The sequence below is a fragment of the Saccoglossus kowalevskii genome, chromosome 7 (genome assembly GCF_978046115.1).
Source record: "Saccoglossus kowalevskii chromosome 7, keSacKowa6.1, whole genome shotgun sequence".
Classification (NCBI taxonomy): Eukaryota; Metazoa; Hemichordata; class Enteropneusta; family Harrimaniidae; genus Saccoglossus; species Saccoglossus kowalevskii.
In genome coordinates this window covers 18,629,947-18,649,081 of record NC_140647.1, presented here as the reverse complement: position 1 = coordinate 18,649,081, position 19,135 = coordinate 18,629,947, and the positions used below count along the sequence as shown (strand labels likewise).

At 31.7% G+C, this 19,135-nt stretch overlaps 1 protein-coding gene across 1 annotated transcript in view; it reads right to left on the bottom strand.

The window, feature by feature from the left end:
* Window positions 1-6,021: 6,021 nt before the first annotated feature.
* LOC100370842 (ras-related protein M-Ras-like) overlaps window positions 6,022-19,135 on the bottom strand; it is a 35,140-nt gene continuing 22,026 nt past the window's right edge. The window contains exons 2-5 of the mRNA XM_002732770.4: window positions 7,624-7,777; window positions 7,057-7,156; window positions 6,660-6,739; window positions 6,022-6,102 (exon numbers count right to left, since the gene is read on the bottom strand). Of these exons, the coding sequence (XP_002732816.2) occupies window positions 6,024-6,102; window positions 6,660-6,739; window positions 7,057-7,156; window positions 7,624-7,777 (413 nt within the window). The 3' untranslated portion in view covers window positions 6,022-6,023. The remainder of the gene's footprint in view (window positions 6,103-6,659; window positions 6,740-7,056; window positions 7,157-7,623; window positions 7,778-19,135) is intronic.

Here is a 19,135-nt window from a genome sequence, read left to right as displayed (position 1 = left end):
ATTTTTTTTTAACTTGAACGTTGTTGTACCATCAGTCGCTGCCACGGAAAAAAAATTAATCTACGAGGTTGCATATTGATAGACTTGTAAAACAATTTACTCCAAAATAACTTGAGAGTTCAGACCAAGGGTTTATTATGAAATTAAGAGCTTATTTTCCTAGTTGTAAAGTGCAGACTAATTAACTAAAATTAGACAAAAGCATTTTCAACTTTTGCTTATCTAATGAAAGATGCAAATATTGTGTAAAGCGCAGACAAACCTTATTACCATACAATGTTGTGAGCATCAAGTCTGATATTATGTCAATTTATTTTCTTTAAAATGAATCTTAGTCTGCACTATGATGCCCCCCCCCTACTTCCAGTAAATGTCAAATTAACCTAGTGTCGATTTTAGTACTTACTGTAAAATCTGTATTAGAAACCGCGGCTTCTATTAAAATGGTACAATCCAATAGAGGGGGTGCGGCTTCTATTAGAGCATCTACACATATGAGAAATGATGATTTTTTGGTTCCCAATTGTTTAAAAAGAATGGGTGCGACTTCTAATACAGATTTTACGGTACTTCATGCTTGGCAATAGTTAAATCAAATTTTGTATATTTTATTTTTAAGCTGCATTTCAGTGTATTTTCAGAATTCTTTTTTTTTTCTTTGCTGAAGATGTAACTTAAGTCTTGTTGTAGGATGTAAAGAAGTGTGTGCAAATCCTACACATTTGGAATAAGATTTGTTCTATGGTGATGGAATCAATCTAAATAAAACTGTTGTATATTATGAATATACATTGTATTGGTTTATTTTTTGCAATACACATTTTAAACATTGTCACTTTATTCACTATTTTTGTTGAGGTACCGTAATGATTCAGTGAAAATGAAATCCAGCTAATACCGGGTATACCTTTTTTCCTATATTTGACATTCAATTCCCCAAAAATCAGTGAAAATAAATTCCATACAAAAGACTCGAAAAGTGTTTTCAGCGAAAATTAATTCCAGCTAAAATAAAGTATTTTACAGTATCCATCTGATAGATGCAACATAACTTTATTAACACTTACACACTTCTCTGAGGGAATGGAAATGATTAGAAAAGTTAAATGGCTAAAACTAAATAAACTACTACTAAAAAAAAATTATAATAAATAAAAATAATAAAAAAAGTAAAAATTCTGCAAAATAACCAGAACTATAAAGTAAGAAAGCCCATACAATTATAACAATTAAAATGCCAGGTGTTGCCGTCTTAAGTCCATGCATTTTTAGCTCTGCTGTTGACTTTGTCGAGCAGAGCTTGTCATAGGATTGTCCAGTCATCCATGTCAACTTTTTAGACTTTTTCTTGAAAACTACGATTCTTATTGTTTTGATACTAGATTTGGTGATGATATCTTCAATTCTCTAATTTTGATGAATATTTTTGGTAAAAAGTGATATTTTTGACTTGTTAAAAGCCGCAAGCAGATTGCTTTGGTATTGCACATATAGGTACCTCATGTAGACATCTCTCAGATTTGTTCATTTCGTGATGATATATTCAATTCTCTAATTTTGATGAATATTTTTGTCATTTTTGGTAAAGTGATATTTTAGAATTCTCGTTGAAAACAGCAAGTCCGATTGCTTTGATACTATACATATTGTTCACTTTCTAACAGCTACAAATGTATCTCAGCCGAGAGGCTGCTCGTTTATATATATATATTGTGCCAATTGAATTATTAATTTGCTACTGGACATTATTTCGGTGAATTGTATTGCAGTGCAGTACCACAGCCAAGATGTACAGCATCTACAGCCACGAATTGATAGGTAAGCAACTGTATTAAAGTTGTATTGTCTTCAACATTCTTTGAAGCCTTTGAACTAAGTAATACTACCTTTTGGCTTGTCACTATTGTTCTAACAGTCTGGTAACTTTTGATAACAGATGGTGTTTGTTCAGCATTTACTAGGAAAGTACGAGTACCCATTTACTAGGAAAGTACTGTTTTTCATGTTCTTGCAAGACTTTAGTGAAGAGCACAATGTACTCACTATTCATCTTAGCCAGCAAAAATTCATTTATTCATCACCTCACCATTGAATCTTGGCAGAATTTCCACTATAAACCTGTCTATGAAATCAAACAAAGCGACATATCCTCTGGTGTGTTTCCATGGTAATTGGAAGGCAGATGGGAAATCGAACATGAATTCATATGTTTGTGTCAGTTTGGCTATGACTTGATAGGAGACAGCAAAACCTATTGGTTTGAATTTGCTGCCAATTATTACAGGAACAATGATGGACCCAGTGCTTTAGCACTAATAATCAAATCATTCAATTTAACTTGGGTCCTAACACCATTGTGCATGGAAAAGGACGGCCATGGATGGTCAGTTTTTGTGAAATTGTGCCAATCAATACTAAGCTCTTTATTTATAAATCAGTTTTTAAGCGACAGCACCCTGGATTAGAAACAATGATTTTCAGATCAACAAGCTGTTTGGTCTCTACAGAATAAGCAAAGCAGGTTAATGATTGAAACAGTCCCTCAACACTAATTTCGTGTTTTGCACCACTTTTCTACTACTTTGCACCTAGTTTCGTGTTTTGCACCACTTTTCTACTACTTTGCACCTAGTTTCGTGTTTTGCACCACTTTTCTACTACTTTGCACCTAGTCTCGATGAGGGACTGTGGTTGAAAGCAACATGTAGTGTCAAATTTCTACATTATTTTGTTAAAGTACAACAAGTCTGACATTAACTGTTTAGGGTCCCTGTTCTAGCAAATTCCGAGGCCCACAGAGCATTCAACCTGCACAGAATGGGATGTTCATTGCATACACACATCAAAGTGTAATGTATTGTCTAGTAAGTCATCAACAGTTGTATCTGATGACAAATCTGAGCACATTATGAAAGTTTTGAATCTTGGCATTTAGATATAACCAATAATAGAACTACAGTCAATTGTTACATATAATTTAATACCTACAATCATATTACAAAGATGCAATACATGGTATCAAAATTTATCATTATAATCGCTATATTAACACTGCATGAATGAGTTGTGTAGTGATTTATAATGGCCATTCAATAATGAAAGCAATCACGTTTAAAATATTGATTTTGATAAAGTATTTTTTTTTTTAAAGCAAGTGTATAAAATCTTGCTCTGATCAAATGCTATGAAAGCAGAAATCTACGTGTTCGATTCCAATCAGAACAATTTGCATAAAAATATGCTTAAATTGTAGTTTTTGACAAATTTTTCAGTAAAGTATGAAAATGAATTTTATATATAATTATGGAACAGTACTGCAACAGATTATTACACGATGTAGTTAGCGTTTTCACTAGTCCAGAATCTATGTACTTTCCAAGGTCTATGAGACCCTTCCTACAACACAAAGGCATGATGGTTCTTTATCTCATTAGTCATGCAAAATTTATTCAAACACTCTTTAAGTTTGACTGCTGCATGCTGGGAAATCCACACAATTTACTAGTTTTGATTCCATTCTCAATCAACAAATAACATTTTCGGTCAATGTCTGACCATGTTTGTTCACTGACTATCATGCCTGTGAATTGTATAAGGTTCTCACCAACAATTGGGCTCCCACACAGAATGCCTTTGACTTTTAAATGCACAATGCTCCAATCATGTGCAATTCTAAATTTAAAAACTGCAATATTGGATTACTGCTTGAGATCAGTTAGATGAAAATATGAAGGAAAAAACTTGTAGGAAATATGAAAATTTTATATAATATTAAAATTTAAACTTGAGACAGCAAGACTGAATACTGGGTTAGATGGTATCTTAACTATGATTGGTCATTCAAAGTCATATGACATAATGTACACTATCAGCTGATTCCTGCAAAAAAGTGATCAATTTTTTCAAATATTTATTTTGTGTAATTTTAAAATGTATATGGCAATTTGCACATACAAAACTGTTGGAAGAAACTGACATTCAATGTCCACAATTCCTACCTGGAAAAACAAAATCTTTGAAAGACGCAACAGATCATAAGCAGCTAAAAATATTATACATACAACCCATACTTTTTTTACTTGATACTGTTTTGTAACTCAAAAAAGGTAAAAATAAAATAACATTTACAATATAAATAAAATAAATATTTATAAATAATAAATACATCTCTGAATGAAATGTATATATATATATATATATATATATATATATATATGCTAGACAATATAAATTCTGTTCGTCTTACCCGATATTACAGGATTTGTGAAAATTACATTTTGCTGACAAAATAATACAAGAAAATTGATTAATTAAGAGATAATTTAATTTTGGCCTACTGTATTATGGGTAATTCTGACCCTTCTTACATTTTCAAAGTTAAAAGTATTATAATTACATGGTGAAAGTAAATAAGTGTTAAGAATACATATCACATGACATTTATTACAAGTTGTCATCTTTAAAGAGTAGTGGCGAGGTACACATATAGGTTACAGTAATCATAGTGTCGATAACTGTGTCTTTATGTTTTTGAAAACAGCAGCTGCACTTGTAATTTTCTTACTGGCAGTAGAAGCAATGACAAAATTAATCAGAACTTAAAGCCTTTTCACTGGAACAATGTTTACTGCATGCTGAGAAAGGGTGAAAAACAGAAAGGTGCATAACCCTCTAGGTATTGTTGGTCGCCCTCTGGTGGTGGGTGAAGGTAATCTTTTGTTTATCCCACCAATCTACACCAGAACTCAGTGTTATGGTGTGCACAGAATAAATCCCATGATACGGTAGCGTCTTATCTCAAATTGTGAAGTCAATAATACTGAAACAGTTTATTGAGAGGTGTTATTAGCCTGTATAAAGCTGAAAGTCTGTTACATTTATTAAAAATTTTAACTACTGCTGCGTTAAAAGCACAACTAAAATAATAAAATGAGCATATTTCATAATATGAGTATTTCACTGAAAACATTTACCAAATGGTAAAGAAAGAGACAAGATTTTAATCAGTACAGTGGGTTACTTTTAAAAACAAAAGTACTCATGAATACAGCCACTGGTGGCAGGATTGCTGATTCATGACGGGAAGTATTTCATTTATTTAATACTGACCTACTTACAGTGATTAGGAAGATGAATGTGTGAATTCAAAAGTCATTTTTCCTAAAAATATAACAATATTTTTTTTAATATTTGTAAAACTGTTAATGATGAAGCTTATAGGTAAACCCCCTGAGTTGTCAAACAAATGAACTGTGTATGGAATCGTCTTAATGCAACTATTTCATCCCCAAATTGTCAAAGACATTATTATTGACCTTTGTTAAATCATGAAAAAAGATTCTATGAAGCATACTGCACAAAGTGAGGACATGTAAATATAATTAGGAAAAAAATATAAAGATTTTGTGAAAATCTAAAAGGCTAGGAAAAAAAATCTGTTGCTCATTATCACTGGAATTTGAGGCATTTTTGGACATGACTTGGAGTAATAGTGGATGTAACTATGTAACTAACACAAGACAAGCACTGAAATTTTTGGATAGAATGAGAGGAATATTTTCAGCATATTATGCTCATCTTGTTGTAATTGCCAATGTCCCAGAAAAACTTGACATCCAGAATTTAGTTGTTTTTCTTTACATAAAAAAAATGTTTGTTTTTTTGGTTTTTTTTGCCAGATGAGCAGAAACTTGAAAAAAATTACTATTCTACAATTAAATATGATTGAACAAACAAAAAATTTCACCTTATCCACGATATTTTTAGTAAAAACAGATAAATAGACATTTAAAAAAAAAGCAGTGAAACAAATCATTTTGTCAATAACTGAAATAAATCTCACCTAAAATATGTGACCTGAATAAACACCATGTGAATCTACAGTGACTGATATCATATATAAAAAGTACACTGTATCCAAGTAACTTAACTAAATTGCACAAATTACACTTTAAATAAAACCTGTTTGTGTTGAGAGAAAACAACACAGTGAGTAGTATTGACTGACTTCTTCCATCTGAATTTTACATCAACAAACATCGCCCTTTACTTTTCTTACAACGCCTTTTCTTTCTACGCTGAGTTTTTTGAACTGGATGTTGCCTGAAAATTATATATATATATAAATAAATTAAATGTTTAATTATTTGTTTTCTCAAGTGCGTGGATTAATAATAAAATAGATGCAATCATAGTGCAAGTAAAACATCACGATGTTGTGTTTTACTCGTGTCTCACATGATGTATAGGCTGTTTTCACAAAATTCAAACATATGCAACACAAAGAATATGAGGCTTCCAAGAATATTTTCAAAATGATTGAATAAGAAGTCTTTTAATTAAATAGTATAGTTTGTTTTTTTCTGTAAGGGGAGAAATAGGGTAGGCTTATGAAAATTCTGATCTGCAGTGAACATTCTCCATGAAACAAACTCTTAAACTCAACTTTTTAAAATTGAGGTTAATAAACAAAGATAGCACATACTCTATACCTCATAGTGTATACATAAAATTTTAATCAGTCATCCTATGTTATTCACATGAATAAAGGGGATAACTGGCCAATACAGAGATGCCGGCATTTATATTCTCATTTCCCTACTCTTGAAGGGTTGTTATTTGTGAATAAAATAATCTGTAAAAAATTGCAAAAAATGTACCTGATTACTCTGACCACTTCATGGAAGGCAACATCAATATTCAGAGGTGGGTCCTTAGCACTTGTCTCAATGTAAGGAATCTGGTGAGTAAATAAATAAGAAACATTTCATATAATGTATCATAGAAATAACATTACATGCAGTCTTTCTTAATAATGAAAATTACAGATAAGTGGATGGACAGTCAGTCAGTGCACAAAGTCAATGAAAATAATTAGAAATTTGTATTCAGTAGCAGAATAAGAGATTATACAACATTTCAGTCACATTTTCTTCAATAAAACTTTTAAATAAAAATTAGTTAATTTGGAATTTGAAAAGACACCTTTCAATATTTAACCATGCCTAGTAAAATTATATTGTCTTCAAGTTGATTTTCTGATACATTAGTAATTACCTTTTTCTGGTTGGCAAGATCCTTCCCTTGATCCTCTGTAATCTTTCGTTGATGTACAAGGTCTATCTTGTTGGCCACAAGAATCATGGGATATGAATCTCTATATAAGGTAAAGGGTAAAAAAAAAAACATGAACAATTTACACTAACTTGAATCAGCAACTTGTGCATAAAAGGAATTAGATTTGAAAGTGGGAGGGTCATCACCTGCACATGCGCGGGAATAGAGTCACAAGTTTTCATTTCACTGATAAGTGAAAACCATAAAATTAAATCCACATAACCATAAACCATTGTTTTCCTGACAAATTCATGCTCAAGATATCAAAATAGTGAAATTATATGCCTGTGAAAAAAAATCGTGTTACAGTATCTTATTTTGAAAACTAGTGTTTTTTTGTTTTCTAATATTCAAATTTTTTCATATTAAAAGCTAATCAAATATGCAAATGAGATTTGACAAATAATTCTGTTTAAAATCACTATGTATCAGTTTGTTACAAGATATACCACAAAAAATGATTGATACAATATGCAAATCAGGTAATTATTATGCGTTAATATTTACCTGTCTTTAACCCTTAGTATTTGTGTGTGGAATGAGTGGACATTATCAAAACTAGCTTTATCTGTGACGGAATATACAATCAGAAAACCATCTCCTGTTCTCATGTACTGTTCACGCATAGCGCTGAATTCCTCTTGTCCAGCGGTGTCAAGAACTGTAATACGAAACATTGTTAATAGAATTTAGGGTACAACACGGTTTTAAAATAAATTTCCATTTAAATTAAACCCCAAAACAAAAAGATCAATGACAATTTCACACTTTTATTTTTTAAGTTCAAAAAACAAACAGTCTTTTTATTCTGAACACTGATGGCACAATTTAGAAGGTTATAATTCTAAAACTGCTAGCTTAAGGGAGCTGATTGTAAAATTTGCTCAAACATCACAACTACAAATGTAACGCTACATTCAGTATGACCACAGATACTAGCAATCACCAGTGCATGGTAAATTATTATAATATAGTGACCACTTAATTACATCTGGCAAGAAGGAATTAGTATTTTATTATAAATCATAAAATATTAGTATCAAAAATTAAATAATTAACAATATAGAGTCAATTTTGTAATTCCTTATTAGTACCTAGCAAAAATAATTAATTGATTATTTGGAAGATTTGTAAAAAGGTCATCATTCGAATTTTTTTTTTTTTTTAACTTTGAATAGTCAGTGGAAAACATATCATAAAAATAAAATAAAATAAAATGTATGTAATTGGAAAAAAAAATCAGAAGCCATACATCAGATTGGGTACAGGTGTTCCAGAGTTGACATTTGATTAAACTGTATGTCCATTCAAATTGTCATAAATACTTGATTGATTTGAATATATACCGGTAATCTAAAATGCATGATTTTTTTAGAAATACACAAATTACTAAGAAATCTGATTCAACTAAACTCATCGTTTTTCCAGGAATTGTATTGCACCATATGCATGCAGGCCTACAAAGATTTTGGAGATTAAAAAACCAAAAAAATCCTATCGGTTCCTCACATTTTTCACATTATCAATATTTTTCTAACTGAAAATAATTGCTTGTTATGGCCATGGTAGAAGTGATGGCTAATGCTCAATACAGTTGATTTATTAAAAAAAAAAAATATGAGATCACAACCACTCCAGGAATAAATACTTGGACAATCTGCCCAACAGTTTCTGAATATCACAATACATGTAGTAAGAAACCTAAAATAGACCAGCTTTGATATACCATCCGGCAGCAGAGATTAATTAAGACAGAAATTTTAAAAGCCTTGCTGAAACTCCAGCTGTTGATTGTCCGATAACATCGGGACTTCGTCATATCATATGTTGGCCATAGATCTGACTTTCAACACAGAAATGATAGTCTGAGATGTGCGCTACAAAATGCGATAGGCTTACTGAAAAAAGAAAAGAAAAGAGTTCTTTCTAGTCCTGAGATTTTCCAAAAAAATGTTTCTTTTATTTTGAGCAGAAACCTAAAAAAAAAAGTCATGAGTGTGACCTATTTTGAACTGCGGTACATGTCACCATGGTGACCGTGATGTCACTGATCAAAAACAAATCATTTCAATCATTTATGGTTGAAAATGATTCAAAAATATTCAAAATTGATGAAGTCATTCAACAAATGCTAGTCTGCTTTTGGCATTGCTATGGATACTGCATTTGATTGACAAAAAAATGTGCAGTCATGTTGTACTTCAAAAGATGCAATATGTAAAATTTCTGATTTCAACCGCTAAGAAATTGTTCAAGATAATATTTACTCTACAGTGTATGCAACCATGGTGATTATTATACATATAGTCTTTGTAACACTCCCCCAAACACATGGGGGGATGCATTTACTTACAGGAAAAAAATGAAATTTAAGCATTCATGCAGTGATTACAGTGTATAGTGGTGAACAAAATAATCAATTTAATGGATCAGAATGACCTACATATGCCAAACCATCATTACAATGTCGCATTTAGTCTATTATAAACTCATCTTCAATAGATAATATAAAACATGCTTTTATTAGAGATGCAATTTTAATAGACTAAACATGGTACATGTACCATCTTTAGTCTATTAGAAGCACATCTCCAATAGAGGCACATGTACCATATTTAGTCTATTAGAAGCACATCTCCAATAGAGGCACATTTACCATATTTAGTCTATTAGAAGCACATCTCGAATAAAGGCACATGTACCATCTTTAGTCTATTAGAAGCACATCTCCAATAGAGGCACATGTACCATCTTTAGTCTATTAGAACCACATCTCCAATAAAGGCACATGTACCATATTTAGTCTATTAGAACCGCATCTCCAATAGAAGCCCATGTACCATCTTTAGTCTATTAGAACCGCATCTCCAATAGAGGCACATGTACCATATTTAGTCTATTAGAAGCACATCTCCAATAGAGGCACATGTACCATATTTAGTCTATTAGAAGCACATCTCCAATAGAGACACATGTACCATATTTAGTCTTTAGAAGCACATCTCCAATAGAGGCACATGTACCATCTTTAGTCTATTAGAACCGCATCTCCAATAGAGGCACATGTACCATATTTAGTCTATTAGAAGCACATCTCCAAGAGGCACATGTACCATCTTTAGTCTATTAGAACCGCATCTCCAATAGAGGCACATGTACCATATTTAGTCTATTAGAAGCACATCTCTAATAGAGGGACATGTACATGTACCATATTTAGTCTATTAGAAGTACATCTCCAATAGAGGCACATGTACCATCTTTAGTCTATTAGAAGCACATCTCCAATAGAGGCACATGTACCATCTTTTGTATATAAGAACCGCATCTCTAATAGAGGCACATGTACCATATTTAGTCTATTAGAAGCACATCTCTAATAGAGGCACATGTACCATATTTAGTCTATTAGAAGCACATCTCTAATAGTGACACATGTACCATATTTGCTCTATTAGAATCACATCTCTAATAGAGACACATGTACCATATTTAGTCTATTAGAAGCACATCTCTAATAGTGACACATGTACCATATTTAGTCTATTAGAAGCACATCTCTAATAGAGGCACATGTACCATATTTAGTCTATTAGAAGCACATCTCTAATAGTGACACATGTACCATATTTGCTCTATTAGAATCACATCTCTAATAGAGACACATGTACCATGTTTGCTCTATTAGAATCACATCTCTAATAGAGACACATGTACCATATTTGCCTTATTAGAAGCGCATCACCAATAGAGGCACATGTACCATATTTAGTCACATCACATTAGATGCATCACACCAGTTTAAAACCTATTTTGTGGGGGGGGGGGTGATTTCATTTACCAATGATATAAATACAAGTTTATTACATATTCCAAGGACATGTTTTTCTAATTCAGTTGATACGTTTGTTGAATCAAATCAAGTCAGGTAGATATGTTACTTTTAAATGCATGTACTTGACAAGTGTTAAATATACTTTGAAAAAAAATTAAAATTGCATCATTTCTCCCTTTTCCATGGTACGAGAGGCAAAATATTCCTTCAGGATTAATCACAAACTTCAATACTCAAATGACATTTCAAGATTTATTTTTGAAAGACAATTTTTATCAGGTACATATTAGTCGTGTTCACACTACACAAAGTACGGGCTAGGATTTAAGCTTATCTTGTATGTTTGCATATCGGATAGACCCAATTGCGTCTACGCAGGGGAGGGAACAGCGCTTAGCATGGGCTAAGGAACGCCCAAACTTATTAAAAATATACAAAATCTTCAGTCATTTTAACTATGATTGCTCAAGTACAGTAACTAGAAAGGTATACATGGTAGTTTTACGGTTATAAAACAACACCAAGTTTAAGTGCAGATTGCAGGAGTCTCATAATTAGTTTATTTTTTTCTCAAGAACAATGTCCACGTAGATGTGCACACGTTGATTGTCATGTAGGGAATGGCATGCAGAAATCAAGAGTTATGAATATACATGCAATAGTAAATCGTCCAAATGAACATTGAATACAATGGCGTTTTCGGTGCTTAGCTTGTGCTAAGCGTTCACGCACGTTTTCTTAGCACGGGTTAAGATATTTGACCTCTTGTGCTAAGGAACTGTGTGTGAACGCTACTATTAGATTGTCAACTGCGAAGGTTACCCATTTGCCAAGACAGATATTGATTAATATTTCTGTGAAAGCAAGAAAGAAAAAATTATGCGAGTGAAAGCCGGGAGACAAAAAATGATTTTGAAAGGTTTTTAAAAGTGTAGCGAGTCCTTGAAAGGATGGTTCCATATAGAGCTGCAAGCAATAATATTTATAAATGGTCTCTATCCTTTGACTTTGACTGATATACGACACGACAAAAACTCTAATAGCTATATCAATCAAGCATATGTGTGGATGGATTCTTAGTTTGGTCATCTGGACATGGATTGCATTAAAAATTCTATATAATTTTCTCGTCATCATTAATAGCAAATACAATCATGCACAGAAGCTCCACAAATTTAAAGTACCATCAAAACATGCTATTATGTTTATATTGGTGAATAATATAAACAATTCACTTTTGAAAAGGATTACCCAACAATATCTAAAAATTTAAATTATTAAAGATGAGCGTATTGATATTATGGTAGCATGGTGTTAAATGTTTAGCCATTTGACCATTATCTCATTTTTTTATTTTACCACATAATATAGTCCCATTCCAAAAAAGCTTATATTCATACAAAATAGCCATTACATTTTTAATTATTCATCATAATTAATAAGAAATATGATATGACAGACTGATTTATTCAAAGTTATGATTGCAATTTTTCTTACTTTAACTGAAAAAAATCTAGATGTCAAATGGAGTTAAGCACTGTGATGTTTTATTTTGAGAGGTAGTACACATAATGATGGGACTATACCACTGATGAATTGAGTCCTAAGTATTGTATCGAGAATGGTAAGGGACGACGTCAAAAGATCGATGTCAGATAAAAAACTTATTTCCTTTAGTTTGGGGGTGGGGGTTTTGACCTCAAAAAGTTTCCATCCGACAAAAACGATTTAATTTTTTAATGAAGTCAAAAAAATCTTGGAGTATTTGTAGTTCGTTTTTTTCTATCCAATCATGGACAGAAATAACCGAAAAGGGAAAAAACAGAAAAATGGTTTGGTTCGAGTGTAAATCTGTGCGTCAAATGAGGTGCATTTGTAAACTCTTTTTACACCCACCCACCCGACAACCAACTGCTATGCAATACTACTGTCCGATTATTAATTTGTATTTAATGATGAATGTAGTCTAACGCCATGACCAATATTTATCAATTAAGTTTCAGTGAGGGGTAGGGGGGTTTGGAAAAAAACTAAAGGAATTAAGTTTTTTTATCCAACATCGATCTTTTGACGTCGTCCCTAACCAATATTGATTATACAGTACTCATAGCAGTTTACAAGCTGTACTGATTTGAAGACACATTGTCAACATATCTCCAAATAATTAAAATGTGTGAAAACCATTTAGACATACAACGATGACTGACATGACCTGACTGTTCATCATACTACACCATATTATTCTATTTGTCATTTATAAGTAATATACATGTACATCAATGATCATTCATTTGAATAATTTTATTGGCGCAATAAAATGTCCATCTAGTTTATTACAGTGATCAAAATCTGTTGCCATGCCAATGAACTAAACATACATGAGATAAGGACAGATCGTCTATGACAATGCGTAAAATGCATGTTTTATTTTTCATTTTCAATTCAATGTCATATCCAGAGAAAAGGGAAAATCAAGAAATATTCAGAAAATCTGTCATGTGATTTTGGGGGTAAACATATTTAACAAGTATATATTCTCAATAAAAAATGCTAGGCTGTTCACCATATGTGAAGTTATTGACATGGTGTAAAACATAGCGAAACTTTTAAAACCTTGTCCATTTAGACTAGATTAGATAAAAAATGGATGGATGAATACAAACTAACAATTTTTTTTTATGGGTATAAAAGTGCTGAAACAATGCAATAATGAATATAAACATTTTGCATTGACTCAAATTACTGGCTAAATATTAAGCAGAAACAATTCTGATCATAAAAAAAGAATGAAGTCATCATAATTACATAATTTTAATATTCCTCAAACAATACTACATGCACTGTATTATTCTCAATGTCGTTGATAGAATAAAATAACATAAATTGCATATAAGATATGTAAGCAAAATTTAGCAAGAAAAATACTGGCCAATGTGTTCTTCAAGTACTACATGTATATATTATTTTAATATATCTTTATTTTTTCAGTTTTACTGTTTGTTTTTATTACATTTGTTTATTTATGTCTTGTTATTCTCTTTATCTTACACAATTCTCTGATGATTTAGTTGTGTAATAAAGTTATTATATATAATAATCTAAATTTTCCACATAGAATAATATTACGTAAGGCTAAAAAACGTTTCTCTGGAGCAGAGAGAATGAAGGTTAATTTTTTAGTATTTTGGCAATAACTAGGCTGGTTCCTTTTGAACTAATAGGCATACTCAGTTCAATAAAGTTGTGAGTTGTGTGCTCGCAATGGAAAGGTTGACAACAATGTATTGAAATCAGGAAATGACAACTCAGAACGAACAATTTGTAATCGCAATATGCACCATTATACATTTCATAGACGACAGGTACAACTGAGTTTAAACCTTACGAATGACGAACGTCTTTAGATACATAAAGTATTCTTTAGGTAAATGGTATACAAAATCTAACTAGCTATTTTTTTATTATTTTGTTTGTTTGTTTAAGACTATTAATAAAGTACAGTGTCTTTAAAAAGTGAGAAATTGCATCAATTCCCAAACCTTATAGTAAGATTCGGGTACACAAACAAAAGCTGAACGTTCATTGTACTATTCATATGGCACAAACTACCTGTTTGTAAATGGAATGTCTCAAAATAAATGAAAAATACTAACTGATTCATTATATATTGCCATGGAAACCAATGCAGCAAGCTACTTGAGGATAAAAAAAATTAAGCTTGTCTAAAAAAAAAATCTAAGCTAACAGGTTTGTTTTTCCCCCAGGTCATTTTGCTGGTATTTCCGTGCATCAAACTGAAACAGACATCACGCTGACATTTAAACATGAAATACAAGCTTACATATAACACAGTGAGTACTTAAATTCAAATTAGATTTAGTTCATATTTCAGTTGCATCAACGAGAACTTAATGAAGGGACTTTATTTTGCGCAAATACACAAATGTTAAAGATCAAGAGTAGAATAAACAAAGTCTACAAGTAAGAACTGAGAAACACTATGGGGAACTGTAACTTGAACTTGGAGATCACATCCAGTGGCTTAATCTTGCATTTACAAATGCCCCAGAGACTCTATATATACCTACTACAATACCACTTTGTATTACAACCCTGACACCTCAGCTGAGTCAGAAAATCATTAGACTCAAGCACATGATATGTTTTAATAGTGTTCAATTTCCTTTAAAAACACTTAAAATATAATATCTAAATTTAAAAAGGTTTCATATGGTATTTTAAGACTGACATTTATAATGTGGAAATTTTAATAATTTTCAATCAACATTTCAAGGCAAAAACAAAAATCTTTTATTGAAAATTAAAATATGGTAACCATGGTTACCTATGACTTTACAAATTTTGATGCAGTATATGTATAGAAGATGAAAAGAGGTGGGCAATAATGCAAAGAAAGTTTTATAGTTGATTGTTAAAACATAGAGAAACTAATTAGACCTTGTCCATCTACTGAATTCTTAAATCTTCTTACAGAATTTTTTATTAAATTGTTTCGTTTCCATTATGAAAAAAAAACAAAAACATTTAGGGGTGTTGTTTATTGAAAGGTACTCTTCTAACATTTCACGATAACAAAACCTATTCCACATATCACCATGTATTGTAATATTTTGTGTGTTGTATGTTTATATTTTAAAATAAAATAAAAACATTATTTAAAAATTAAACAAGCAGCCTGTCGGCTGAGATAGCTCGGCTGTTAGCAATGCACATTTCAATTAAAGAACTGAAGATTCATTAGAAAATGAACAATATGTATAGTATCAAAGCAACGGACCTTGCTGTTTTCAACAAGAATTCAAAAATACCACTTTTCACCAAAAATAATCATCAAAATTAAGTAATTGAAGATATCACCACGAAATTAACAAGATCCACATGTAATACCTATATATGTAATATAAAAGCAATCAGACTTGCGGTTTTTAACAAGAAGTCGAAAATATCACTTTTTACCAAAAATGACAAAAATATTCACCAAAATTAGAGAATTAAAGATATCATTACAAAATAAACAAATCTGAGAGAGGTTCATATGTAGTACCTATGTATGTAATATCAAAGCAATTGGACTTGCGGTTTTCAACAAGAAGTTGAAAATATCACTTTTTACCAAAAATTACAAAAATATTCACCAAAATAAATTAATTAGAGAATTGAAGATATCATCACAAAATGAACAAATCTGAGAGGTCCACATGTAGTACCTATATATGTAATATCAAAGCAATCGGACTTACAGTTTTCAACAAGAAGTCGAAAATATCACTTTTTACCAAAAATGACAAAAATATTCACCAAAATTAGAGAATTAAAGATATCATTAAAAAATGAACAAATCTGAGAGAGGTCCACATGTAGTACCTATATATGTAATATCAAAGCAATTGGACTTGCGGTTTTTAACAAGAAGTTGAAAATATCACTTTTTATCAAAAATGACAAAAATATTCACCAAAATTAGAGAATTAAAAATACCATTACAGAATGAACAAATCTGAGAGAGGTCCACATGTAGTACCTATATATGTAATATCAAAGCAATTGGACTTGCGGTTTTTAACAAGAAGTCGAAAATATCACTTTTTACCAAAAATGACAAAAATATTCACCAAAATTAGAGAATTAAAGATATCATTAAAAAATGAACAAATCTGAGAGAGGTCCACATGTAGTACCTATATATGTAATATCAAAGCAATTGGACTTGCGGTTTTTAACAAGAAGTTGAAAATATCACTTTTTATCAAAAATGACAAAAATATTCACCAAAATTAGAGAATTAAAGACATCATTACAAAATGAACAAATCTGAGAGAGTTCCACATGTAGTACCGGTACCTATATATGTAATATCAAAGCAATTGGACTTGCGGTTTTTAACAAGAAGTCAAAAATATCACTTTTTATTAAAAATGACAAAAATATTCACCAAAATTAGAGAATTGAAGATATGATCATGAAATGAACAAATCTGAGAGAGGTCTACCCAAGGTACATATACACCAAGTATCAAAGCATTCAGGCTTGTAGTTTTCAAGAAGAAGTCGAAAAAGTAAAACATTGACAGGGACGACGGATGCCGAACGACGACGCCGGACAATCACTCATAAGTCGACAGCGGAGCTAAAAAAAAACCATTAATTACAACAAGGTTAAATCAGCAATCTTCAATAAATACTAAATCATCTATATAAAAGTACTGAAACCATGTAATGATATAATCACAGGGAGATAAAAATACTATCAAAAATATTTATAAGTAGCCAAGTTATGAAAGAAAATATAGTACAATGTAAATAAAAGCCGAGATCAACATTGAAGGGACAAAAACAGCAAAGAATGAACAAGTATAATATTACATAACTGTGTTAATCTTAAAATCCCTCATAAAAGTACAAGAAAATATAGTACAATGTAAATAATAGCTGAGATCAACATCGAAGGAACAAAAACAGCAAGCGTGAGCTAGCGATGCTTGGCTTGTGGTAGCTGGAAGTTGTTGGTGAAACTTCGAATTGTCTTGATGAGCGGTATTATTGTGGACGATCGCATTATGTTGACTAGCTATTGGCCAGGTCATCGGGAGGCTGTTATTTGTGAGAGAGTCCGTTGGCATTAAACTTGATGGCATTGTTTGGCTTGGGTCACGTGAAGCCGGCGGTTGTGAAATATTATTCGGCTGCGTTTGACAGTTTCCTTGCTGTTGTAAGCTACGAACAAGATCTACGAGTTCGCTTCTGCTAACTGTGATGACATCGCTGGGGGAGTTCGTTGACTGTACTAGTACAGTGGGATCTCCATTGCGTGCTGATGATTCTTGCGGCGGTGAGTCAGTTACGTCTATAGTCTCAACATTTTGGAAGCAAGCTTTAGTACAATGATTTCGTTGAGACTTGCGACCACCACAACCGGTGTTAGATCTTCCGCGTCCTCGAGGCATGTTGGAACTGGATGTCGTGAAGAAAGACTGGTTTTGTGACAAAGTGAATGGCTGAAATGCTGAAATGCGTTAGCAAGGAATTCTGAGTTAATACATATCTGACATGCCAATACAGCTTACGTCAATGCAATGCAGAATTTGAAAACACATTTTCACAAATATCTCCAAAAATATATGTACCAAATTTACCAACAATAAACTACACCAAGATTATACATTGATTGATAGTACACAACATTTTGGGTAATTGTAAGAAACAAATTATTGTAGAATACTTTATTTTAGCTGGAATTAATTTTCTCTGAAAACACTTTTTAAGTGTTTTGTATGGAATTTATTTTCACTGATTTTTGACAAGTGGAATGTAAAACATAGGAAAAAATGTATATTCGTTGCTGGATTTTCTTTTCACGGAATCATCCCTTCAGCGAAAATAGCGAAAATTAATTCCAAGCGAAAATAAAGTATTCTACTGTACAGTACTTGATTTATCATGGACACAAGAAACTTTGAAAGACACGTGCTGTCGCTATACCTATAGCTTACATTTTATTTTATTACAAGCACGGTAATAAAAACCAAGAAAGCTTTAAAAAAATCAGCCACTGGTATTTATAATGTCACTTTAGGGACTTACTTCAGCTTTGAAAAGCTCTAAAAAATAATTAGTAGTAATTACAAGTCTAAAAAGTAGCATCAAGGAACATGGATGTCATTAAATTGCACAGAGTATCTGTGTAAAAAAAGATGCAACATGATCTGCATCTGTCATCTGATTTTCCAGACTAATTGGAAAAACAATATAAGCATGGTTTCTCATCTTCTCCATAACAGCTAAGTCTACACTGATATTTCAAGCATCTTGATTCCTAGTTGACCGTTAGTCAATACACTAAACAAACCACAGTGAGTTGTTCTATGGTCTTACAATAAACTACTGTAAAAGGGTTAATTATTCACTGGGTTTTAATTTTGCTTATTTTGCTGACTGGAAAATGCGCTAAATTAAAACCCAGTGAATATGTAAAATTTAGCATGGAACACATTATCTAAATGATAAAACTGTGAATTTAAAACCCACTGAATATGCCTGAAATGGTAAATCAGCGAAATTTAAACCCAGTGAAAATTAATCATTTTACAGTAAGTAAACTAAACTAAACTAAACTAAACTAAAATACAGTAGTAAAGTTAAACAGAATGCTAAATAATATTACAAA